The sequence below is a fragment of the Ictalurus furcatus genome, chromosome 18, assembly GCF_023375685.1.
Source record: "Ictalurus furcatus strain D&B chromosome 18, Billie_1.0, whole genome shotgun sequence".
Taxonomy (NCBI): domain Eukaryota; kingdom Metazoa; phylum Chordata; class Actinopteri; order Siluriformes; family Ictaluridae; genus Ictalurus; species Ictalurus furcatus.
The window spans coordinates 4,864,502-4,892,173 of record NC_071272.1 but is presented as its reverse complement, the minus strand read 5'-3'; the positions used below and the strand labels follow the sequence as shown (position 1 = coordinate 4,892,173).

General features: G+C 35.5%; 2 protein-coding genes across 3 annotated transcripts; both read right to left on the bottom strand.

Moving 5' to 3' along the window:
- Positions 1-717: 717 nt before the first annotated feature.
- On the bottom strand, positions 718-13,819 carry LOC128622277 (C-type mannose receptor 2-like). 2 transcript variants are annotated; one of them, XM_053648644.1, is made up of 6 exons: positions 13,479-13,819; positions 13,295-13,324; positions 2,495-2,884; positions 1,925-2,323; positions 1,372-1,746; positions 718-1,163 (listed from the first exon to the last, which is right to left on the bottom strand). In XM_053648644.1, exons 2-6 carry the CDS (start codon positions 13,317-13,319, stop codon positions 775-777), a joined length of 1,578 nt encoding a protein of 525 aa, XP_053504619.1. In that variant the 5' UTR covers positions 13,320-13,324; positions 13,479-13,819; the 3' UTR covers positions 718-774. The 2 variants fall into 2 exon arrangements, with proteins under 2 accessions (XP_053504619.1, XP_053504620.1); XM_053648645.1 differs by lacking the exons at positions 13,295-13,324; positions 13,479-13,819 and adding exons at positions 5,584-5,613; positions 5,735-5,853.
- Positions 13,820-15,717: 1,898 nt separating this feature from the next.
- LOC128622519 (C-type mannose receptor 2-like) lies at positions 15,718-25,428 on the bottom strand. The gene is made up of 13 exons (XM_053649102.1): positions 25,346-25,428; positions 25,162-25,191; positions 22,261-22,650; positions 21,696-22,094; positions 21,152-21,526; positions 20,533-20,907; positions 19,556-19,945; positions 18,941-19,414; positions 17,714-18,085; positions 17,192-17,560; positions 16,982-16,993; positions 16,617-16,699; positions 15,718-16,404 (listed from the first exon to the last, which is right to left on the bottom strand). Exons 2-13 carry the CDS (start codon positions 25,184-25,186, stop codon positions 16,324-16,326), a joined length of 3,345 nt encoding a protein of 1,114 aa, XP_053505077.1. The 5' UTR covers positions 25,187-25,191; positions 25,346-25,428; the 3' UTR covers positions 15,718-16,323.
- Positions 25,429-27,672: the final 2,244 nt, after the last annotated feature.

Genomic DNA, 27,672 nt, shown 5'->3' with positions numbered 1-27,672 from the left:
ACTTCAGCCTTATTTCATAATGAATAACAATGAAACATTCACAGAGACTTGTATGGTGGACTCTCCACATAACGTAAACCTAATCACTGTATACAATCACATCCTTACTGTCATATACAATTAAAAGCTGAGCCCAGTGGTGCTTCATGACATAAAGGTGTGAGCTTAAACTTACTGAGAAGGCATCTGGTCTGCCTTGAGAGAAAAGACATGCTGCAAAACATTCTTGATGAAGCAGAATAAGGATGTACCATGAACTATATAATGTAGAATATGAAACAAACTTATGTGAACAACTTGCTGTAAGATAGCCGTAACTGTTCATTATTTTGAATATGCTTTTAATACAAGCAAAGTCCTAAGGTTGCAGCCAAACCTTACAAATTTAGGAAGTGTCTTAATAAATTAAAAAAAAATTTCCTTAACTGGACTACCTGTAATGGGTCAAAGAAATACAAAGTAAATTCATGAAGTTTTATTGTCAATTGTGAATTCTTATGAATTTAAATCAATTTGAACATTCCTGTGGAAAGTTATGGATTAATTCAAATTGAGCCCAGGTATGGAAATAAGCTGTCACTAAGTTTCTTATAGGTTTTTTCAAATGCAATGAAATCCTCAGTTGTTTGATCCTTTTTAGCATTAAAGAAATTTGTCAAATTTAATTAAATAAATAAAATACAAAAACTGATAAATACTTGTTTCTATGACATTTAATTGGGTAGACTGGATAAATCTCTTCATGTGTTGCAATAATCAATGAGTAAAGGACAATTAGATGAACTCACTGTTATAGCAGATAAAAGGGAATGTGGTGAAGCAGTTCTCATCTGTCCAGTAGCCTGAGTCACTGAATGATATAGCAGTGCAGTGCTGATTACCGTATTCCCATGGAGCATATACACCATTGTCTGGCTGTGCAGGTATATACGGGGTGTATGTTCTCCAGTTTTCATATGTGGATTCCTGTTTATCTGACCAGAGTCTGGTTCTGTATAGACCAATCCAAGCATCATTGCCACCGGTGAGGTTGAGGATTCTTTGATTATCTGTTTGGTTTCTCACACTGGCCAGGTCTGTGTAATGCTCTCTGCAGTAATCCTGAGCTTGTCTCCAGGGCATGTAAGACAAAATCCACCTATAATCGTCCGTTCCATTTTTTCCTGAAAAGATTAATGTGTCCCATAACACATACACAGAATCAAACTTTATGATAATAATAATAATAATAACAACAGCAATAATAATAATAATAATAATAATAATAATAATAATAATAATATTACTAATAATGAAAGGATACATTTGATCAATAAAACCTAAACTGAAAATCATACTGTTTATTCTCATATGCTCATTATATGTTCTCACCATCATAGCAAACAAAAGGTAAATATGTGTCACAGTTTCCATCAAACCATGTTCCATCAGATCTAATATAAACACACAGTTCTCGCGCATTGTTGTTATCAGGTTGCTGGTCCCACCCTCTGAAGTCTCTCTCTCCCTCCTGGTAGAAAGCATCATCATCCAGAGACCATCTCCAGCTGTCCAGATCATCATACAGTCCAATCCAGGCTAAACCTGAGTAGCTGCCATTTACTGTGTTAAGGAGTGTGTTCATTTCCTCCATGTTATCAATGGTAGCCAGGTCAGTGTAATTCTCTCTGCAGTATTTCTGTGCTTCAGTCCAGGTCATATTCTCATTAATAAAGTGATACTGATGAGAGGATGATGATAATGTTGCTAAAGAAGATTAACAATGTTAGTTATAATGCTCAAAATGTGGTTTGCATTGAATAAGTGTAAACAATATTAATAAAAGTTTATTGGTACTATAGAGTGACATTGTTCATAATTCATAGTTCATAATTAAAAGTGATTTAACAGGTTTTTTAAAATCCCAAAACAGAAATCTACTCACTGCTGTAACAGAGGAACGGAAAAGCTTGACCGCAGTTTTCATCTGTCCATTTCCCATAATACAGATAAGAGTAATAATAATTATAATAATAATAATTATCACTACTAAATGACACGGCAGTACAGGATTCATTCTGTGCATAATTATCTGGTTGTCCAGGATTCCAGTTGGTGAATGAAGAGTTGCTTTTATCTGACCAAGACCTGGTTCTGTACAGACCAATCCACAAGGAACCATAGTAATTATTCATATTAGTTAATAATGATCTTATCATATGGTTCTCAGTCTCGTTCCTCACACTGATCAGGTCTGTGTAATTCTTTCTGCAGTAGCTCTGAGCTTCAGTCCAGTTCAGGTTCTGATTAACCAGGACATATCTTTCACTGGCATTCACACTACCTAAAACACAGTTTCAATATGTACAACTTTAAAAACTCTTTAAAAAACGATTTTAAAAAAAGAGTAAAACTGTACTTTTAGAGAAATAGTTTACTATGTTCATTTGTTTCTAAAGATATTTTTGAATTATTTCTTATGAAATTATAAAATATATTTAAGTGCTGTGCTCACCATCAAAGCAAATGAATGGAAGTGTCAAAGAACAAGAGGCCTCATACCATACTCCAGAAGAACCCGATAAATATACGCACAAACTGTTTCCATTATAGTTCGTTGGTTTCTGTATATACCAGTTTCTAAAGCTTCTCCCTCCTTCCTGGAAGAAAGAATCATCATCCAGAGACCATTTCCAGCTGTTCAGATCATCATACAGTCCAATCCAGGTTCGGTTGTTGTTCCAGATGTCTGTTATGTTAGTAAGGGCCAGTTCCTCTTCAGTGTTATTAATACTGGCTAAATCATCATAATTCTCTCTGCAGTATCTCTGTGCTTCAGCCCAGGTCTTATTCTCATTAATGAAGTGATACTGACGAGGGAGACAGACACCGAGGCTGAAAAACCCTATTAAAAACACAATAACATTATTGCACGTTGAATGTAGCTTGAAATATATTACCACTGAGGCTCTGATTTACTAATATCACAAATAAAGAGTGCTCATTTCAATAAGAATTGCTTGTGGGTAGTCAGTGGGTGTTTTGCAGGTGATTTTAAAAAAAATGATATTGAAAGTGGGGAGAACAAAAAAGGTCTGCTTGTGCTAATTGTTCATGATAGCCATTGGTGAGCCGTGTTGGGAAAGTTACTGTGCAGGTGTAACTTGTCAAGCTACAAGCTCCTCATGATTTATTGTAGCTAAGAGATAGCTGAAATACTCTCTCTAGTGGCTAACTATAGTTACTACAGCTAAGTATAGTTAGCTACTATGTGGTCTGTCAGCTTTAAGAGACCATAGTAAATATAATTTACATAAAAATATGACATTTCTCGTATTAAATTAACATGACTACAGCTTGTGAGGTCGAATAGTGCAGTGGTAAATATCACAGTCTGCTTTTATTTCTGAGTTCTGTGAGAGAGCAGGGTTTGGTCTTATTCAGGGCTTTGAAATTACATGATCAAATTGTATAGGATTTACACAAAAAAAAAACCGTGTTACTGTAACTCAATTCAAGAATTAACTAAAGTCAGTGAGGTTTTTTCTTCATTGTACAGTACAAGCTACTAAGAAGCAGCTAAAGATACTGACGCTACTGCCACAGTGAGGAAAATCAGCTGTGATGTGATTTTACTGTACAGTTAATTTAATGCACCAAGTAAAAATGAACATGCTTTGTACAGGGTATGCCATAACAAAGACAATTTGCTTTTACATTTGTAATCCACTCTTCGTGTGAGGCAGTTAGCATTATTTAAATGTAAAACAACAATCCGTAAAAAAGCAGCAGTTACAGAGAGGGCTCTCTCCAAAGCTATCTGTTCAGTTTGTTTTGGGAAGTAACTAGGTAGCTAGTTAGTGTCACTGGGCACACTCCATATCCATATATCATTGAATTAAATGGTGTTTGATGCAATATGAATAATAAAGGTTGTAATCATTGCTTAGTATTTCATACTGGTTGATGCTAGCTATTTGTCTCAATACCTGAGGTCAGCTTTCATACTCTGTCATAACAGATATCTATTTTTTTTTCACGTGTGTGTGTGTGTGTGTGTGTGTGTGTGTGTGTGTTCAAGATATAGATATTGATTATAAAGTTGACATTTGTTTAACACTGATTGAGCACCATGCTCATATGGAAGTTTTAAAGGAAGCCGTCAGCAGGGACAGACTGCTGTTGCAACAGTCTGTGAAGCTCAGGCAAAGAAATGCTGTACAAACTGTTAGCAGCATAATTTCAGAAATTATTTTCTCAGCCAAGCAGTGTACACTTTTCCCACACTTCAACTTAAAAAAGAATGCAGACTATGTAATAAAAACAAAGCCATTGTGAATTAAAACCTGTTGTAAACCTGTTATATTACATATTCCTGGCATAGAGGCAGAGAGATATATAGTTAGAGAGAGAGAGAGAGAGAGAGAGAGAGAGAGAGAGAGAGATAAGAAAACTAGAATGTTATCGGGCCCTAAACTGAAAGTATGAGCTTGCTGAATACCTCGTCAGTGTTAGAGATACAAAACAGAGACAGATCCTTACAAAATACGGACTCAATGATCACGGCCTAGCCATAGAGAAAAGCAGACACAAGCAAACGTGGCTTCCAAAGGAAGAAAGAGTCTGTCACTGTAAGACTGGTGAGGTTGAGACAGAGGCACACTTTCTCCTTCACTGTAATACCGTTCCTGATACAAGAGAAAAATACTTTGAAAAATTCTCTAAGCTCTTACCACAGTTTTCCAACCTATCAGAAACAAACCAAATGCAGGTGCTTCTGGTTACGCACCTGCTGCAGTCATTTTATTTTTCATTTTCATTTTTTTCGTTTTTTTTTTAACTTATTTTTGAAATTATTTATATTTTTTATTCTATTTTTATTATTATTCGTATTCTCATTTTTATTTTATTTTATTCTATTATTATGATTGTGTTTTTTTTATTCTCCTTTCTTATCTATATTGATGCTTTGGCAATATTGTATGTAAACGATCATGCCAGTGAAGTACTTTTAATTGCATTGAATTGAGAGAGAGAGAGAGAGAGAGAGAGAGAGAGAGAGAGAGAGAGAGAGAACTTAAAAAATTCTTCTGGTGCAGAAGTACAATAAACAGCAGAAATGACAAGGACACAGACTATGCACAGGCAACACAAAGTAACAATACTATATTTGAGTGCCAATATTGATATCCAAAGAGAATGTGGAGTTTTTGAGTTTTTTTCTGAGTCCACTCTACATGTAAAAATATCACATTTGGCATAGGGAGAATTAGATATAATCATTAAAATAATTAATTCAAAATTGATTTATATGGCATCATATTCCATATACCTTGCTAGTAAATCAGCTTGCAAATTTTTTTTTATGAAGGCTATAAAGTACACGAATAAAGTTGATCTTTTAGAGTATAATTATGATTATGATTGTGATTATAATGATGATGATGGTGATGATGATGATGATTAAATTAAATTGATCTGATTTGGAGACTTCTTATATAAAATATATAATCTTATATTAAAGACAGTCTTCATATATAAGCATAGAAAATATATAAAAATATATAATTCTTTTATATAAAATAACACAAAACATAAACTTACCAAAGAGTAGCAACAGTTGAAGCATGGTTCCTGGAAGAATATTAGAAAAGAAAGTATGACTAATAAAAACATACAAGTCTTTACAGCCAGATTGCTAAAATCATTCATTCTGGTGATGGAACAGTAATGTAAGTCTTTATTCAAATACTACCTCATGGATCTTTGCTCTCGTCTCCTGTTTGTAGGTTTCTGCCAATTCTTTTTGTTCCAGCTAGATTAAATAAGAATTCTGAGTACTAGCATTGACAGCATGTGGGAAGGGCTTTAGTAAGATGCAGTAAGACTGGTTACTGAACACCACAATGAAGGTGTCAATCAACTTTAAACCCTCCAAGCCAAGTTAAGGTTGAAAAGATCTGGCACATGATAGTATACTGTATCTAACAGTCTCAGGACAGTGCTTGTGCATTATTACCTAACTCATAAGAGACGTCCTTAACCAACTTCTCCTTAATAAGCTTCACATCTGGTTTCGTGATTGTAAAAGATTATAGGAGAGGATGAAAATATTGGTCAAGCCCTAATACAAGTACACTATAGTATGTTATCTGTAGTGTTTACCCACATAAAGGTTTGACTTATGTCTATGCATCATTGACAGGAATGAATACCCCCAGTTACATTAATCACTAAGTTGTTCAGTCTAACCAGCATGTTAATGACAAGGCAGGAATCCTGGAAAACAAGATTAATTACAGCAGCTTCTCTCTGTCCTTTCCTCTAAATGTGGTAGGACTGGGACATTAATGTTGCTCTAATGTGGTCCTGTTTGTCACAGTATTATGACTATTCTCAAAATATTGTGATCTTTTGTCTTGTAATGTTATCATTTTAATGTTTTTTTTATTAATAAATTAATACAGTGCTACTGTGAAACCATTATATTTGTAGACTAGGTTATTAGGTGATCATTGCATGTAAATTGCCAGCTATAACTCCTATACTTGACATCTGAACATACAGTCTGTTGTCCCTCACTGCTCTATATTAATTTTATTTATTTATAAGTTTATTTGAATAGGGACAGTATAGGGACTTAATTTTTTTTTTTGTTACCTGCATCAGTTCTGATCATAACTACCATACATACGTATGCTGTTTGCATTAACACAGACAAAATGATAAAAAAAAAAAAAAAAGAAAAAGATAAAATTGTCAATAAGGATGCACAAGGGTTAAGTATCATTTGCTTTAATTTACTTTAAGACTAAAGATTGAGGTGTTCTGCCACCAATGATTCTAAGTTGTTTAACACATCTAAATTTCTGGACATTAATACAGAAATTCTGATTGTTAGAGTTCCATATATGAGAATATCTCAACAATCTCCAAATCTCAGACTACGTCTTCCAGACCTCCGCCAGCCCTATCAGCCTGTTCTACCATTACTTCTATTAACTTTTAGTTCGGTGCTGCTATGAGCTAGAAAGTGTGGTTTACCGCAGAGTTAAGGCCTGGAGAGTCCGAATGAACACACACACTGACACATGTGAATGTTCACGGAGACTTCTGGTTTATTCATTCAAAACAGAAGTATTTATACACATTGATAAGAAGCAGTGCGTGGACGGTTTCTACTTGTCCAGGTGTCAGACAGATTTAAACAAAACACACAGCCCATAGTCATAATACAAAATAAGTCCTGTGTCATGTTGACAAAGAAATATATAATAATGTAATCAAGGATAGCAGTTGATCACCTTATTTAAAGAGGTAATTAAATATATACATTCATCATAGGTATTTGATAGCACAGAGACACACAAACAGAAACTATAACCCAGTATTCCCCATATCCAAGGTGTCTTAATACAGTTCATAATATAAGAGTACATGATATAAGAGAATTTCCTTTCACTGATTTATCACAATTTTTTTCATAGTGTATGGCAAAAACAAAAGAATTGGCCTTGCAGATGCGATACTTTCAGAGTAAACTATATGAAGAAAAAAACTAACCTTTTACTGGTAAATACATATTTATTTGAGGTTTGATTTGTTATATTGGATAAATCTTTTTGTAATAACCAATGAGCCAAGAATGATTAGATGAACTCACTGTTATAGCAGATAAAAGGGAATGTGGCTAAGCAATTCTCATCTGTCCAGTGGCCTGAATCTCTGAAAGATACAGCGCAGTGCTGATTACTACATTCTAGGGATGGCTATTGCGACCAATTTGGTGATTCGATTCGATTCTTATTTATATGGTTTCTGTTCGATTCGATTCAATATCGATTAGTTATCAATATTTCTTTCAAAATGTTCATTTTGCAGACGTGGAATCCATGTTTTAATATAAATGCTGATAACTGAAACCCTCCTACTTAGCTATATTACTGAAATAGACACTTTAACAATAAGGCCCACACAATTATGTTTAATTACTTTTTAAATTGAGTACCAAACATTGTAACAAGAAATCATAAATATGTGCATACAATGCACACAAGGTAAGCACAAAATGCACACTACTGTAAATAAATAAATAAATATTGTAAATGTGAAACAGAGAAATTCATTAACAACTTGAAACTTCAAACTCAAAATTCAAAACATGAATGATGGCGACATCATCAGGACGAGACGCGAATTACAGATAATATTCACGTCCTCTCAAGTAAAGCATTTAGAATCGATTCGGGAATTAATTTGAAATAAGAAATAAGAAGCCATAATAAAATAAAAATAACAAATAGGAAGCCATAATAAGGAATGCATTTTCATTCATGAATTAATTAGGCTAATTATAATTTTACTTGAATTTTTTCCCCACCTGTTAAATGTTTTATTTAAGAGAGAGATATTTTTACTTTTACAATCCTTTATTTTGCAAAAGTCACATTATACACAATAAAATCAGGGTGGCTCAATACATAAATAAATAAATATTTAAAGGAGCATTAAAAAAACATGAATAAATAAATAAATAGGCTAATTTAGTCAACACATAACAATGAACAGTTGTTATGAACATTATCAGCCTAATGCAGGTGCAAAACAAAGCTCTCTCTCCACTACAGAGCACAGAGCCTCCTCACAACACCACACTGCCTTGAACATCTCCAAGTCCCCCATACTCCTGTAAAAGTTCAAATCAATCAGAATTCTTGATTTAATTAGTCTGGAGAGAACTCTTATGGCATCGCAGTCTGTGTTTTGTGCCACTTTGTTTTTCCTGCATGAAAAACAGTCTCTCTCTGCAAACAAAATAGACATTCCTGTGTGACCTCAGGGTTTAAAATGGAGATAAAAGAATTCACAAAAACAATTCCGTGTAAATCCGTTGGAAGTCAGTGACTTTTTTGGTTAACAGTGGTTTGTATATTGCCCTTCCCTCTGGTTTAATATAATCTTTAAAACCCAGTACATTTTGCCATGAGATGTCCACACTCCCATTCAGTTTTTTCTTATTTAAAACTTTCACACAAGCCTTATACAATGTCCAATGTTTCAATGTTCATTTCAGCTCTGCACTCCAGGAGGGGGCGCCCACAACCATCTAGGTCTGGAGCAATGCCCAGCTAGGGAAAGGGTTCTTCCTCTGTAGGACCAGTCTCGCTTGGTTTGTAGTCCATCAGCTGCGCACGCTCCTCTGATGTTAGGGTGGACATCCAGTGATGTAGGAGCTTATTTACAACACATAGGGATCGCAGTCCCAGGCGCGCTGCTAAGTCCTCTGCCCGTGATAGGTCTGTCCCTGTGATGTTCACCAGCTGTCGGAGTGTCACAGTCCCCGAGGAGACCAGAACCCTGGATAGTGAAGGAGTGGTCACACCAGAGATGTCCAAACGCCCACCATAAACCAGGGGTTCCTCCAGCAGCCAGTGTGACGTTCTGCACCCCTTGCTTTATGTTTTTAAAAAGGCTTCCATATTTTAAAAAGCTCACGATAAAAAACTGGTAATCCAGCAACGTCTAGTGTTCTTGTATCCATTAAAAACAAAGTTCTGTCCGAACCCAGTCCTCCTACCGTGTGTAACAGGCGACAGGCTGCTGCTCTCCATACTAAACTCCTGGGTCCGGTGAGGAGTCTCTGGATGAACTGGAGTCAAAATGTTGCAGTTCTGCTGGCTACGTGGACCAGCCCCTGCCCCACTCTTCCTTGGGCAGATGAAGGACACTTTGAGGGATTCAGTGTAGTTTGTCCCAGAAGAAGTCCACTAGCAGTGGGTCAAATTTTCAATTTGTACTGCTGCACTTCAGCCTTATTTCATTATGAATAACAATGAAACATTCACAGAGACTTGTATGGTGGACTCTCCACATAATGTAAACCTAATCACTGTATACAATCACATCCTTACTGTCATATACAATTAAAAGCTGAGCCCAGTGGTGCTTCATGACATAAAGGTGTGAGCTTAAACTTACTGAGAAGGCATCTGGTCTGCCTTGAGAGAAAAGACATGCTGCAAAACATTCTTGATGAAGCAGAAATGCACCATAATGCACCATTTATATTTTTTTCTAGAATACAAAAACACAACTTGAACTTGCAACAACTTGCTTCAAGATGGGCCAGGACTGTTAAACATTATGAATAAAATTTTAATACAGCTGCAAGGTCCTAAGGTAGCAGCCATTAACCATTACAAATGAAAGAAAAACGTTCTATTATAAAGTTTTTAAAAAATAATAAAATATTCACCCTTAACTGGACTACAGTGTTATATGGGTCATCAGTTTAGATGTAAGTTTAAGTGAACCAACACTACAGACCCTTTAACATCACTGATACCCTGAGGTCAGTCTCAAACTGCAGTGGTACCCCTGCATCACAGTGCCAGATCTAAATTCTTAATTTAAAAGAAAAAAAAAAAACATTCAACAACTTAAATCCCTAATTTACACCTTTGAACAGCGTTACTTAACTTAACACATAAGATCAATTCAAACACATTTCACACGTCCCTTCATTCAGTGCTTGTTTATTAAAATGGTCTTTAATCAACATTTAATCAACACAACCAAAACTACATTAAACCCAGTACTGAAAACAATTAATAAAAGAAAGTCAGATAGTATCCCTTAACACACACAACCAACTGCTGATACGATTATTGCCGAAAATATAACATATCAAACTTTTGTATGAATCCCACCACACACAAAGAAGTACAGAGTTTTATTTGTTGACATTCATTTAAAAATATTACTTATAAGCAGTATAAATTCCCAATACACCAAATAAAATATTACACCTAAGAAAATCATGTTCATTCATAATTCAGCATAATTACAGTCATTATTACTGTTATGGTCAGAGCGAGGATATCTCAAGGCTTTTGAAGGCTTTTCTAGTCGGTAAGAATCTTTTACTGAATCTTTAATTAAATTTTCTTATTGCATGTTGAATGTAGCTTGATATATATTACCACTGAGGCCCTGATTTACTAATATCACAAATAAAGAGTGCTCATTTGCAGTCAAAATTGCTTGTTTGTGGAGGTCTGCTTGTGCTAATTGTTCATGATAGCCATTGGTTGGGAAAGTTACTGTGCAGGTGTAACTTGTCAAGCTACAAGCTCCTCATGATTTATTGTAGCTAAGAGATAGCTGAAATGCTCTTTGTAGTAGCTAACTATAGTTACTACAGCTAAGTATAGTTAGCTACTATGTGGTCCGTCTGATTTAAAATAACATAGTACATATAATTTACATAAAAATATTACATTTCTCGTATTAAATTAACATGACTACAGCTTGTGAGGTCGAATAGTGCAGTGGTAAATATCGCAGTCTGCTTTTATTTCTGAGTTCTGTGAGAGAGCAGGGTTTGGTCTTATTCAGGGCTTTGAAATTACATGATCAAATTGTGTTGGATGTACAAAAGCAAACCGTGTTACTGTAACTCAATTCAAGAATTAACTAAAGTCAGTGAGGTTTTGTCTTCATTGTGCAGTACAAGCTACTAAGAAGCAGCTAAAGATACTGACGCTACTGTCACAGTGAGGAAAATCAGCTGTGATGTGATTTTACTGTACAGTTAATTTAATGCACCAAGTAAAAATGAACATGCTTTGTACAGGGTATGCCATAACAAAGACAATTTGCTTTTCTATTTGTAATCCACTCTTCGTGAGAGGCAGTTAGCATTATTTAAATGTAAAACAACAATCCTCAAAAAATCTAAAGTTACAGGGAGGACTCTCTCCAAAGCTATCTGTTCAGTTTGTTTTGGGAAGTAACTAGGTAGCTAGTTAGTGTCACTGGGCACACTCCATATCCATATATCATTGAATTAAATGGTGTTTGATGCAATATGAATAATAAATCAAGCCAAGCAGTGTACACTTTTCCCACACTTCAACTTAAAAAAGAATGAAGACTATGTCTGATAAGAGAGTTAAGAAAACTGGAATGTTATCGGGCCCTAAACTGAAAGTATGAGCTGACTGAATATCTCATCAGCATCAGAGATACAAAACAGAGACAGATCCCTACAAAATACGGGCACAGTGATCACGGCCTAGCCGTAGAGAAAAGCAGACACAAGCAAACGTGGCTTCCAAAGGAAGAAAGAGTCTGTCACTGTAAGAATGGTGAGGTTGAGACAGAGGCACACTTTCTCCTTCACTGTAATACCGTTCCTAACACAAGAGAAAAATACTTTGAAAAATTCTCTAAGCTCTTACCACAGTTTTCCAACCTATCAGAAACAAACCAAATGCAGGTGCTTCTGGGGGCGGAGTTACACACTTGCTGCAGCAAAATTCATCTCTGAGCTGCGCATGCTCAGAAACCAACTACTGCTCTGATCACATTTCACCAGACAATCATACACACTCAACATACTGCTTATTTTCTCATTTCTAATTTACCTTATTGTATTTATTTCTTTTTATGGCATTAATGTACATAATTATTGTAAATTTGTGTCCTACACTGCCACCTTACATTTTCTCACTTTATATTTCAAATTTTTTTAAACAATTTTTTATTTATTTATTTTTGTAATTATTGCTATTTTTTAAAATTCTTTTTTTTATTATTATACCAATTTACATTTTCATTTTCTTCTATTATTCTATTATTATTATTGTTCTTATTATTGTTTTAAATTCTCCTTGCTTTGGCAAAATTGTATGTAAACAATCATGCCAATAAAGCAGGGAGAGATAGAGAGAGAGAGAGAGAGAGCAAGAGAACTTCTGGTGCAACTTCTTCTCGTGCAGCAGTACAGTAAACAACAGGAATTACAAGGACACAGACTACGCACAGGCAACACAAAGTAACAATACTATATTTGAGTGCCAATATTGATATCCAAAGAGAATGTGGAGTTTTTATTTTGATTTTTTCAGAGTCTACTCTATATATGAAAATATCACATTTGGCATGAGGAGAATTAGACATAATCATTAAAAATAATTCATTCAAAATTAATTTACATGGCGTTATATTCCATTTACATTGCTGCTAAATCAGCTTGCAAGTTTTTTTTTAATGAAGGCTATAAAGTCCTTTTCACAAATCAGCACCAGATAGTACAAGAGTAAAGTTTATCTCTTAAATTATTATTATGATTGTGATTATTATTATTATTATTATTATTATTATTATTATTAAATTCAATTGATCTGATTTGGAGTCTTAATATAGAAAATATATAATCTTACATTAATGACAGTCTTCATATAAAAGCATAGAAAATATATGAAAATATACATTTTATTTGATATAAAATAACACGAAACATCCAACTTACCAAAGAGTAGCAACAGTTGAAGCATGGCTCCTGGAAGAATATTAGAAAAGAAAGTATAACTAATAAAAACATTCAAGGAAATCATGCATTACATGAATTATGAAACTGAGTCTTTACAGCCAGATTGCTAAAATCATTCATTCTGGTGATGGAACAGTAATGTAAGTCTTTATTCAAATACTACCTCATGGATCTTTGCTCTCGTCTCCTGTTCGTAGGTTTCTGCCAATTATTTTTGTTCCAGCTAGATTAAATAAGAATTCTGATTACTGGTGTTGACAGCATGTGGGAAGGGCTTTAGTAAGATGCAGTAAGACTGGTTACTGAACATCAAAATGAAGGTCTCAATTAACCTTTGTTAGTTGTGGGGCGGTCTCTTCAGCACCGCAGTAAGATGACGTGAGCACAGAGCGATGGCTTCCACGCAGCACAACAGGGGGAACGAAGCTCAAAGTGGAGCCTAATGGGGAGTGACGTCCTCGGTGGAGTAGGAAGGCGGAGCGATGTCTGAAGCGGAGCCTGGGATAGTGACGTCCGATGCAGAGCAGAGAAGAAAAGCAGAGCTGTAGGCCGCACCAGGAGGCGGAGCAATGTCTTTAACTGTCTTTAGCTGGACAGGGATGCTGAATGGCATCTGCTGCATCCATGTTACGGCAAAGTATTCTGTCACGTAATGGTGGTTGAGACGGATGCAAATGCAGATACGAGCTTTATAGAGTAGAGACAGGCAGACAAATCCAAAACGTAAGACAATAGCATGGCCAAAAACAAGCAATAGGTCGAACAAGGAACAAGTTACAAGGACTTGATAACACGGTGATAGCACGGTGATAACACTCAATACTTTGTGCCAAACAGTGTGCCACGAGGGGAAATCGTGACACTTCCAGTACTTTCCTCTAAATGTGGTAGGACTGGTTAGCCTTATGATGTGTAAAGGTTATATGTAATAGCTATGACATTATTTATTAATTAAACTTACATTTTACTCACGGTTACTAATTTTCTATGCTTCTCTCAATTCATTACATGAAATAGCTTGGAGTGATTGGGTTTGGGACAACTGAGCTGTACCAAACAGCAAATATTACAGCCAGGGACAGTGTGTACTGTCTATGAGATCCTGCCAGCTTCTTAAATACTTTTCATGTCATGGCACAGACTGTTCAAGCCAGCCAGATTTCCACCTGCCATATAGCATGAATAGAATTGGGACCTTGTGTATTTTTTGTCACATGGACAGTGAGCTTTTTTCTGCTTTATTAGAATTAGAGTCTGTCACTATATACGTTAGCATGTAGGAATTTATCTCCAGGTTGGATCACTAATATACTGTTTTATGCAAAACACTGACCCTTGCATTGCTTTATTTAATCTTTGACCTCAGTGTAACATTGTTCAGTCCAATCAGACACCGCTGGTAAAGTGTGTACATCAAATATATTACTGGCATCTTTTTTTTTCTTTTTTGAATACAGTCTAGATTCCTTTATTCCATGCCTCTTGTTCCCACAGTACATTATGATGTGTGTCATGCTTGGGAAGTTGGGATTCACTTATAAAAAGAGTATGTTCTCATCAGTTTTATCTTTATCGCTTGAACGTTCTTTGTTACAGACACAATTTAATATAAATCTAATGACAATTTGGTTTAATGACATGTCTTTGTAATTTATTGTGTGGTATGGGGACTAAAGTATGAAATATAGCGGTTAGGTTCAGGGGTTGATTTTAAAAGTCTTCAGTAGTTATGGTCTAATTTGTTATTTTCATTTTCAGTTTGTACTGCTGCACTTCAGCCTTATTTCATAATGAATAACAATGAAACATTCACAGAGACTTGTATGGTGGACTCTCCACATAACGTAAACCTAATCACTGTATACAATCACATCCTTACTGTCATATACAATTAAAAGCTGAGCCCAGTGGTGCTTCATGACATAAAGGTGTGAGCTTAAACTTACTGAGAAGGCATCTGGTCTGCCTTGAGAGAAAAGACATGCTGCAAAACATTCTTGATGAAGCAGAAATGCACCATAATGCACCATTTATATTTTTTCTAGAATAGAAAAACACAACTTGAACTTGCAACAACTTGCTTCAAGATGGGCCAGGACTGTTAAACATTATGAATAAAAGTTTAATATATATATATTCACCCTTAACTGGACTACAGTGTTATATGGGTCAGCAGTTTAAATGTAAGTTTAAGTGGACCATCACTTCAGACACTTTAACATCACTGATACCCTGGGGTCAGTCTCAAACTGCAATGGTACCCCTGCATCACAGTACCACATCTAAATTCTTAATTTAAAAGAAAAAAAAACATTCAACAACTTAAATCCCTAATTTACGCCTGTGAACAGCGTTACTTAACTTAACACATAAGATCAATTCAAACACATTTCACACGTCCCTTCATTCAGTGCTTGTTTATTAAAATGGTCTTTAATCAACATTTAATCAACACAACCAAAACGACATGAATCCCAGTACTGAAAACAATTAATAAAAGAAAGTCAGATAGTATCCCTTAACACACACAACCAACTGCTGATACGATTATTGCAGAAAATATAACATATCAAACTTTTGTATGAATCCCACCACACACAAAGAAGTACAGAGTTTTATTTGTTGAAATTCATTTAAAAAATATTACTTATAAGCAGTATAAATTCCCAATACACCAAATAAAATATAACACCTAAGAAAATCATGTTCATTCATAATTCAGCATAATTACAGTCATTATTACTGTTATGGTCAGAGCGAGGATATCTCAATGCTTTTGAAGGCTTTTCTAGTCGGTAAGAATCTTTTACTGGATCTTTAATTAAATGTTCTTATTTGTTTTTTAGATGTTTATTTGCATTTTAAATGGGTGTATATATGGAGTAATGTAGGGGGTGGAGTGTCTCTACAGCATTAGCAGAATGAATGATTGGTGAATGAATGAATACATTAAAGATAAACCATCCCAAAATGAGTTATATTCTGGACATGAATGTGGTCTTTCTCCTTCATGGACTGATCTTACGGATTTTTATCGCATTCACAGAGAAGTTTCTTGAAAGTCCCAGTCTGATCGATTCTTGTTGAAGCTGAAAAAAGTGTGAAATGTAAGAAATCCTGCAAGTACTACACAACTAATGATAAATCCTAAGACATTTCTATGGACATTGCTACACATTATCTACAAAAGAAAGATAATATAATGTCTTAAACAATGTTAATAATAGCATTTATTGTTGAGTCATATTGAATGTGCATCTGTGTGTTTCAGATAAAGTTTATCTAAAGCACAGTTACTCACTTCCATCAACACAATTCTTTCAATCTCAGAGTATAACAGACTTTCCTCAGCTTTGACTTTCATCTGCAATCCTGTCACAACACCTGAAAAAAAGCTTTGCATTACAATCAATAAAGAAAATACATTCACATGTACACTATACATACACAACTTTATACAGACTAATATATACAGTGAACCTCCAATATTAAAAACAAATTAAATGAACACTTTTGGAAGTACTTACATTTGGATTATTGAAGTATCAGTTTAAATAGATTTTTTTTTAATGTATTAACTTTGTAGTTAACTATAAAATCTACAACGAGATTGCACGTCTCTACACCAAAGTTTAAGAATAGACACATATATTATGTTTTACTCACCTGGAGTGAATGCTGTCAGAGCAAAAGGGAAACAGAAGTAAGATTAGAAAACACCTGGAACATCTGGAATCATAGGTATTCTTAACTTTCATTAGCATGTTTCTTTTAGCACTAGATTGAATTCTTGTACTTGTTTTATATTGTACTAATACTATACTGTAGATTACAGTTGATTATTCTTTGTTTTACTCAGAAAGGAGATAAACTCACCAGTGTAGCAGATGAAAGGGAAACTGGTGAAACAGTTTTCATCTGTCCATTGGCCGGAATGATCCACAGCTGTGCAGTGTTGATTTCTATATTGTCCAGGTGAATTAACACCGTTATCAGGCTCTGCTGTGAGTGCTGGAATCGCTGGTCTCCAATATGTAAAAGTTGAGCTGCTCTGATCTGACCATAATCGGTTCCTATACAGACCTATCCATACCTCACGATATCCATAGATGTCCATGTTCAGTATTTGCTGAAGTTCAGTCTCATTCCTCACACTGGCCAGGTCTGTGTGATTTGCTCTACAGAAACTTTGAGCTTCTTCCCAAGTCATCCAAGTATAAATCCACACATATGTGTTGGTTGTGTCTAAGGTTGAGAGAATTGCAAAAGTCATAATTTCCTACAGACAATAGCTGTATCATGGTTAAAACACGAGTACTTTTCAGCTATCATAGCATATTAGAATCACAGCATGAATAATGAAAGTTACCACTTACTGACTTAGTGTATCAGTCTTACCGTTATAGCAAACAATTGACTTTCTGTCAGTACAAGGCCTGTCAAACCATTCCCCAGTTGATATCATGGAAACACACAGCTCTTGTCCATTGTCATTATCAGGTTGCTGGTCCCACCCTCTGAAGTCTCTCTCTCCCTCCTGGTAGAAAGAATCATCATCCAGAGACCATCTCCAGCTGTCCAGATCATCATACAGTCCAATCCAGGCTAAACCTGAGTAGCTGCCATTTACTGTGTTAAGGAGTGTGTTCATTTCCTCCATGTTATCAACAGTAGCCAGGTCAGTGTAATTCTCACGGCAGTATCTCTGTGCTTCAGTCCAGGTCTTATTCTCATAAACAAAGTGATACTGATGAGAAGTTGATGTCATTACTAGAGAAGGGTCAGAAAATATTCATTTTATTTAAATTTCCATATTAAATTATAGGTAATGAATTCATTAGGTATACAGTCCCCTCCAAATGTATTTCAACATTAAGGCCTAGTCTTTCTTTTTACAATGCACTGAAGACTTTTGGGAATGAGATTAATTGATTGATTGATTTCTCTCTCTTCTCAGTTTCAAAATGGCTTGCTTTTCTCCCATATACTGCTTTCTGGTCTTCATACTGGTTATCACTTTTAACAACATATGCACTTTCCACAGACAAAATCCAGAGCTCAAATCAAGTGTAAACATTCAGAGCTATTAATTGTTTAAACAATCACTCTAACAGGGCACACCTGGGCAACACGTAGCACCTGTCAGTCACATGTTCCAGAATTTTTTATCACTTGAAAAATGGGTGGGTTTGAAACAAAAGGTGCTTAGTTGTTTAACCAAATCCAAATAAATTCAGTGTAAAGCAAAAACAAAAGAATTTGCCTTGCCATTGCAATACTTTCGGAGGGGACAATAAGTGATATTAAGGAATGTAGTGTATATTAGTGTTATGCATAGACACTGTATTGATGTGGAAACGTGCTGTCAGTTTTTAAAAAAATCAGAGAACAGAAATCTACTCACTACCAAATGTCTTGCTTAAATGCTTGTATTAACATTTTACAAATAAATCTGTTCATATCCAGATTGATAAATGAGGCCCATTATGTGTAAGTAACAGTAATGACAGTATTTTAGCACTATCAACACTATCGGCACTATCGCTACCATCAACAGACACTGTACAGTTCATATTTAAACATACTGTTTCAGTTTTATTTATGACAAAACAGAAATCTACTCACTGCTGTAACAGAGGAATGGAAAAGCTCGACCGCAGTTTTCATCTGTCCATTTCCCAGAATCATTAAATGACACGGCAGTACAGGATTCATTCAGTGCATAATTATCTGGTTGTCCAGGTTTCCAGTTGCTGAATGAAGAGTTGCTTTTATCTGACCAAGACCTGGTTCTGTACAGGCCAATCCATAGAGGAGCGTAATAATAATAATAATAATCATAATAATAATAGTCATAATAATAATAATAATCATAATAATAATAATAATAATCATAATAATAATAATAATAATCATAATAATAATCATAATAATAATATGGATAAAAAAATTTTGATAATGTTGATCTGATCTTCTGGTTCTCAGTCTCGTTCCTCACACTGGGGAGGTCTGTGTAATGCTCTCTGCAGTAGCTCTGAGCTTCAGTCCAGTTCATGGACTGATTAACCAGGACATAACTTTCACTGGCATTTACCCTACCTAAAACAGACAGTTTTAAATATTTAACATTTTATTGTGAAAACTGTACTTTTAGAGAAATTGTGTACTATATTTATTTGGTGTGAAAGGTATTTTGTTTGAAGCTTTTAAAAAAAATGATCATATCCATGCTTTACTCACCATCAAAGCAAATGAACGGATATGTCCCAGAACAAGAGGTCTCCCGCCATACCCCATCATAATTTGACATGTATACACACATGCTGTTTCCACCCCAGTTCCTTGGTTTGTTTATATACCAGTTTCTAAAGCTTCTCTCTCCATCCTTGTAGAAAGAATTTTCATCCAGAGACCATTTCCAGCTGTTCAGATCATCATACAGTCCAATCCAGGCTAAACCAGAGTAGGAGTCAGTTACTGTGTTAAGGACTGTGTTCATTTCCTCCATGTTATCAATGGTAGCCAGGTCAGTGTAATTCTCTCGGCAGTATCTCTGTGCTTCAGTCCAGGTTTTATTCTCATTAACAAAGTGATAATGATGAAGGGAACATGAGGATCCTGTGCAGAATTCTTTGAAGGACAGAATACCATAATTACATTTTCTTAGATGAATAAGGATGTATGAATGAACTATATGATGTAGGATGTATGAATCAAATATGTGAATGAACTGTAATGTAAGTAGCCGTAACGGTCCATTATTTTGGATTTGCTTTTAAAACCAAGCATCAAAGTTTGAGCAATTCTGTGCAAGTTTAGGAAGTGTCTAAGTAATTACTAAATTATCTTCTTTATGTTTTCATTCTTGTAATCTTCAAGAAATACAAAGTAAATTCATGCAGTTTTATTGTCAGTTGTGAATTCTTATGAATTTAAATCAATCTGAACATTCCTGTGGAAAGTTATGGATTAATTCAAATTGAGCCCAGGTGTGGAAATAAGCTGTCACTAAGTTTCTTACAGGTTTATTCATATCAAATGAAATCCTCAGCTGTTTGATCCTTTTTACCATTAAAGAAAATGTAAAATATAAATAAATAAATAAAAATACAAAAACTGATAAATACTTGTTTCTATGACATTTAATTGGGTAGACTGGATAAATCTCTTCATGTTTTGCAATAATCAATGAGTAAAGGACAATTAGATGAACTCACTGTTATAGCAGATAAAAGGGAATGTGGTGAAGCAGTTCTCATCTGTCCAGTAGCCTGAGTCACTGAATAATACAGCAGTGCAGTGTTGATTGCCGTGTTTCCATGGAGTGTATACACCATTATCTGGCTGTGCAGGTATATACGGGGTGTATGTTCTCCAGTTTTCATATGTGGATTCCTGTTTATCTGACCAGAGTCTGGTTCTGTATAGACCAATCCAAGCATCATTGCCACCGGTGAGGTTGAGGATTCTTTGATTATCTGTTTGGTTTCTCACACTGGCCAGGTCTGTGTAATGCTCTCTGCAGTAATCCTGAGCTTGTCTCCAGGGCATGTAAGACAAAATCCACCTATAATCATCTGTTCCATTTTTTCCTGAAAAGATTAATGTGTCCCATAACACATACAATAATAATAATAATAATAATAATAATAATAATAATAATAAGAAGAAGAAGAAGAAGAAGAAGAAGAAGAAGAAGAAGAGGAGGAAGAAGAATAACAACAATACTACTACTACTACTACTAATAATAATAATAATAAAAAGATACATTTGATCAGTAACACCTAATGGAAAATCATACTGTTTACCCTCATATGCTCATTATATATTCTCACCATCATAGCACACAAAAGGTAAATATCTGTCACAGTCTCCATCAAACCATGTTCCATCAGAACTAATATAAACACACAGTTCTCGTCCATAGTTGTTATCGGGTTGCTGGTCCCACCCTCTGAAGTCTCTCTCTCCCTCCTGGTAGAAAGCATCATCATCCAGAGACCATCTCCAGCTGTCCAGATCATCATACAGTCCAATCCAGGCTAAACCTGAGTAGCTGCCATTTACTGTGTTAAGGAGTGTGTTCATTTCCTCCATGTTATCAATGGTGGCCAGGTCAGTGTAATTCTCTCGGCAGTATCGCTGTGCTTCAGTCCAGGTTTTATTCTCATTAATAAAGTGATACTGATGAGAGGATGATGATAATGTTGCTAAAGAAGATTAACAATGTTAGTTATAATGCTCAAAATGTGGTTTGCATTGAATAAGTGTAAACAATATTAATGAAAGTTTATTGGTACTATAGATTGACATTGTACAGTTCATAATTAAAAGTGATTTAACAGGTTTTTTAAAATCACAAAACAGAAATCTACTCACTGCTGTGACAGAGGAACGGAAAAGCTTGACCGCAGTGTTCATCTGTCCATTTCCCATAATACCGATAATGGTAATAATAATTGTAATAATAATAATTATGTCTATTAAATGACACGGCAGTACAGGATTCATTCAGTGCATAATTATCTGGTTGTCCAGGATTCCAGTTGGTGAATGAAGAGTTGCTTTTATCTGACCAAGACCTGGTTCTGTACAGACCAATCCACAAGGAACCATAGTAATTATTCATATTAGTTAATAATGATCTTATCATCTGGTTCTCAGTCTCGTTCCTCACACTGATCAGGTCTGTGTAATTCTTTCTGCAGTAGCTCTGAGCTTCAGTCCAGTTCAGGTTCTGATTAACCAGGACATATCTTTCACTGGCATTCACACTACCTAAAACACAGTTTCAATATGTACAACTTTAAAAACTGTTTAAAAAAACTATTTTTAAAAAAGAGTAAAACTTTAATTTTAGAGAAATAGTTTACAATGTTCATTTGTTTCTAAAGATATTTTTTGAAGCATTTTCTTTTAAAATATACATAAGTGCTGTGCTCACCATCAAAGCAAAGGAAGGGAAGTGTCAAAGAACAAGAGGCTTCATACCATACTCCAGAATAACCCGATAAATATACACACAAACTGTTTCCATTCCAGTTGGTTGGTTTCTGTATATACCAGTTTCTAAAGCTTCTCCCTCCTTCCTGGAAGAAAGAATCATCATCCAGAGACCATTTCCAGCTGTTCAGATCATCATACAGTCCAATCCAGGTTCGGTTGTTGTTCCAGATGTTTATTATGTTAGTAAGAGCCAGTTCCTCTTCAGTGTTATTAATACTGGCTAAATCATCATAATTCTCTCTGCAGTATCTCTGTGCTTCAGCCCAGGTCTTATTCTCATTAATGAAGTGATACTGACGAGGGAGACAGACACCGAGGCTGAAAAACCCTATTAAAAACACAATAACATTATTGCATGTTGAATGTAACTTGAAATATATTACCACTGAGGCTCTGATTTACTAATATCACAAATAAATAGTGCTAATTTGCAGTCAAAATTGCTTGTGTGTAGTCAGTGGGTCTTTTGCAGGTGATTTAAAAAAATCATTCTCAAAACGAGAGCGCTAGGGTTGTGGAGGTCTGCTTGTGCTAATTGTTCATGATATCCATTGGTGAGCCATGTTGGGAAAGTTACTGTGCAGGTGTAACTTGTCAAGCTACAAGCTCCTCATGATTTATGGTATCTAAGAGATAGCTGAAATACTCTTTCTAGTAGCTAACTATAGTTACTACAGCTAAGTATAGTTAACTACTATGTGGTCCGTCTGATTTAAGAGAACATAGTACATATAATTTACATAAAAATATTACATTTCTCGTATTAAATTAACATGACTACAGCTTGTGAGGTAGAATAGTGCAGTGGTAAATATCACAGTCTGCTTTTATTTCTGAGTTCTGTGAGAGAGCAGGGTTTGGTCTTATTCAGGGCTTTGAAATTACATGATCAAATTGTGTTGGATGTACAAAAGCAAACCGTGTTACTGTAACTCAATTCAAGAATTAACTAAAGTCAGTGAGGTTTTGTCTTCATTGTACAGTACAAGCTACTAAGAAGCAGCTAAAGATACTGACGCTACTGTCACAGTGAGGAAAATCAGCTGTGATGTGATTTTACTGTACAGTTAATTTAATGCACCAAGTAAAAATGAACATGCTTTGTACAGGGTATGCCATAACAAAGACAATTTGCTTTTCTATTTGTAATCCACTCTTCGTGAGAGGCAGTTAGCATTACTTAAATGTAAAACAACAATCCTCAAGAAATCTAAAGTTACAGAGAGGGCTCTCTCCAAAGCTATCTGTTCAGTTTGTTTTGGGAAGTAACTAGGTAGCTAGTTAGTGTCACTGGACACACTCCATATCCATATATCACTGAATTAAATGGTGTTTGATGCAATATGAATAATAAAGGTTGTAATCATTGCTTGGTATTTCATACAGGTTGATGCTAGCTATTTGTCTCAATACCTGAGTTCAGCTTTCATACTCTGTCAAAATAGATATCTATTTTTTGCGTGTGCGTGTGTGTGTGTGTGTGTGTGTGTGTGTGTGTGTTCAAGATATAGATATTGATTATAAAGTTGACATTTGTTTGACACTGATTGAGCACCATGCTCATATGGAAGTTTTAATGGAAGCCGTCAGCAGGGACAGACTGCTGTTGCAACAGTCTGTGAAGCTCAGGCAAAGAAATGCTGTACAAACTGTTAGCAGCATCTGCGAGAATTTCAGAAATTATTTTCTCATCCAAGCAGCATACACTTCTCCCACACTTCAACTTAAAAAAGAATGAAGACTATGTCTGATAAGAGAAAGATAAGAAAACTGGAATGTTATCGGGCCCAAAACTGAAAGTATGAGCTGGCTGAATATCTCATCAGCATCAGAGATACAAAACAGAGACAGATCCCTACAAAATACGGGCTCAATGATCACGGCCTAGCCATAGAGAAAAGCAGACACAAGCAAACATGGCTTCCAAAGGAAGAAAGAGTGTGCTGTCAATGTAAGAATGGTGAGGTTAAGACAGAGGCACACTTTCTCTTTACTGTAATACCGTTCCTAACACAAGAGAAAAATACTTTGAAAAATTCTCTAAGCTCTTACCACAGTTTTCCAACCTATCAGAAACAAACCAAATGCAGGTGCTTCTGGGGGTGCAGTCACGCACCTGCTGCAGCAAAATTCATCTCTGAGCTGCACATGCTCAGAAACCAACTACTACTCTGATCACATTTCACTGGACAATTACACACACTCAACATACTGCTTATTTACTTATTTCTATTGTACCTTATTGTATTTATTTATTTTTATGGCATTAATGTACATAATTATTGTAAATTTGTGTCCTACACTGCCACCTTACATTTTCTCACTTTATATTTCAATTTTTTTAAACATTTTTTATTTATTTATTTTTGTAATTATTGCTATTTTTTAAAATTCTTTTTTTTATTATTATACCGAGTCTACTCTATATATGAAAATATCACATTTGGCATGAGGAGAATTAGACATAATCATTAAAAATAATTCATTCATAATTAATTTACGTGGCATTATATTCCATTTACATTGCTGCTAAATCAGCTTGCAAGTTTTTTTTTAATGAAGGCTATAAAGTCCTTTTCACAAATCAGCACCAGATAGTACAAGAGTAAAGTTTATCTCTTAAATTATTATTATGATTGTGATTATGATTGTGATTATGATTGTGATTATTATTATTATTATTATTATTATTATTATTAAATTCAATTGATCTGATTTGGAGTCTTAATATAGAAAATATATAATCTTACATTAATGACAGTCTTCATATAAAACCATAGAAAATATATGAAAATATACACTTTATTTGATATAAAATAACACGAAACATCCAACTTACCAAAGACTAGCAACAGTTGAAGCATGGCTCCTGGAAGAATATTAGAAAAGAAAGTATAACTAATAAAAACATTCAAGGAAATCATGCATTACATGAATTATGAAACTGAGTCTTTACAGCCAGATTGCTAAAATCATTCATTCTGGTGATGGAACAGTAATGTAAGTCTTTATTCAAATACTACCTCTTGGATCTTTGCTCTCGTCTCCTGTTCGTAGGTTTCTGCCAATTATTTTTGTTCCAGCTAGATTAAATAAGAATTCTGAGCACTGGTGTTGACAGCATGTGGGAAGGGCTTTAGTAAGATGCAGTAAGACTGGTTACTGAACATCAAAATGAAGGTCTCAATTAACCTTTGTTAGTTGTGGGGCGGTCTCTTCAGCACCGCAGTAAGATGACGTGAGCACAGAGCGATGGCTATCACACAGTACAACAGGGGGAACGAAGCTCAAAGTGGAGCCTAATGGGGAGTGACGTCCTCGGTGGAGTAGGATGGCGGAGCGATGTCTGAAGCGGAGCCTGGGATAGTGACGTCCGATGCAGAGCAGAGAAGAAAAGCAGAGCTGTAGGCCGCACCAGGAGGCGGAGCAATGTCTTTAACTGTCTTTAGCTGGACAGGGATGCTGAATGGCATCCTCAGGCGAGCAGGGAGGTTGATCGATGTTTTCCGTCGACTCGGCAGGCTGTGGAGAAGGGAGGGAGGGTGGGAGATGGTTCCAGCCTGGTTGGAAGGCTCCTCCTTGACATACCCTGTGATGGAGTACATCATGTCGAGCCACTCCTGGTTGGCTTCAATTAGTGAGAATTTCCCCTCCTTCTCCAACCTCGGCTTTTCCCTTTTTATAAAGGACTTCTTGGCCTCCGAAAAATTCTGCTGCATCCATGTTACGGCAAAGTATTCTGTCACGTAATGGTGGTTGAGACAGATGCAAATGCAGATACGAGCTTTATAGAGTAGAGACAGGCAGACAAATCCAAAACGTAAGACAATAGCATGGCCAAAAACAAGCAATAGGTCGAACAAGGAACAAGGAACAAGTTACAAGGACTTGATAACACGGTGATAGCACGGTGATAACACTCAATACTTTGTGCCAAACAGTGTGCCACGAGGGGAAATCGTGACACTTCCAGTACTTTCCTCTAAATGTGGTAGGACTGGTTAGCCTTATGATGTGTAAAGGTTATATGTAATAGCTATGACATTATTTATTAATTAAACTTACATTTTACTCACAGTTACTAATTTTCTATGCTTCTCTCAATTCATTACGTGTAATAGCTTGGAGTGATTGGGTTCGGGACAACTGAGCTGTACCAAACAGCAAATATTACAGCCAGGGACAGTGTGTACTGTCTATGAGATTCTGCCAGCTTCTTAAATACTTTTCATGTCATGGCACAGACTGTTCAAGCCAGCCAGATTTCCACCTGCCATATAGCATGAATAGAATTGGGACCTTGTGTATTTTTTGTCACATGGACAGTGAGCTTTTTTTCTGCTTTATTAGAATTAGAGTCTGTCACTATATACGTTAGCATGTAGGAATTTATCTCCAGGTTGGATCACTAATATGCTGTTTTATGCAAAACACTGACCCTTGCATTGCTTTATTTAATCTTTGACCTCAGTGTAACATTATTCAGTCCAATCAGACACCGCTGGTAAAGTGTGTACATCAAATATATTACTGCCATCTTTTTTTTTCTTTTTTGAATACATTCTGGATTCCTTTATTCCATGCCTCTTGTTCCCACAGTACATTATGATGTGTGTCATGCTTGGGAAGTTGGGATTCACTTATAAAAAGAGTATGTTCTCATCAGTTTTATCTTTATCGCTTGAACGTTCTTTGTTACAGACACAATTTAATATAAATCTAATGACAATTTGGTTTAATGACATGTCTTTGTAATTTATTGTGTGGTATGGGGACTAAAGTATGAAATATAGCGGTTAGGTTCAGGGGTTGATTTTAAAAGTCTTCAGTAGTTATGGTCTAATTTGTTATTTTCATTTTCAGTTTGTACTGCTGCACTTCAGCCTTATTTCATAATGAATAACAATGAAACATTCACAGAGACTTGTATGGTGGACTCTCCACATAACGTAAACCTAATCACTGTATACAATCACATCCTTACTGTCATATACAATTAAAAGCTGAGCCCAGTGGTGCTTCATGACATAAAGGTGTGAGCTTAAACTTACTGAGAAGGCATCTGGTTTGCCTTGAGAGGAAAGACATGCTGCAAAACATTCTTGATGAAGCAGAAATGCACCATAATGCACCATTTATATTTTTTCTATAATAGAAAAACACAACTTGAACTTGCAACAACTTGCTTCAAGATGGGCCAGGACTGTTAAACATTATGAATAAAAGTTTAATACAGCTGCAAGGTCCTAAGGTAGCAGCCATTAACCATTACAAATGAAAGAAAAACGTTTTATTATAAAGTTTTTTAAAAAAAATGAAATATTCACCCTTAACTGGACTACACTGTTAT

Bases quoted from the DNA above. Each gene is read 5' to 3' on its own strand.
- LOC128622277 (XM_053648644.1), bottom strand. From the start codon at position 13,319: ATGCTTCAACTGTTGCTACTCTTTG. The intron at 2,324-2,494 runs GTGAGCACAGCA...ACTGTGTTTTAG, and splicing joins TCCATTCATTTGCTTTGATG to GTAGTGTGAATGCCAGTGAA. The intron at 1,747-1,924 runs GTGAGTAGATTT...AATCTTCTTTAG, and splicing joins TCCGTTCCTCTGTTACAGCA to CAACATTATCATCATCCTCT.
- LOC128622519 (XM_053649102.1), bottom strand. From the start codon at position 25,186: ATGCTTCAACTGTTGCTAGTCTTTG. The intron at 20,908-21,151 runs GTGAGAATATAT...TAATCTTTTCAG, and splicing joins ACCTTTTGTGTGCTATGATG to GAAAAAATGGAACAGATGAT. The intron at 18,086-18,940 runs GTGAGTAGATTT...ACCCTTCTCTAG, and splicing joins TCCATTCCTCTGTTACAGCA to TAATGACATCAACTTCTCAT.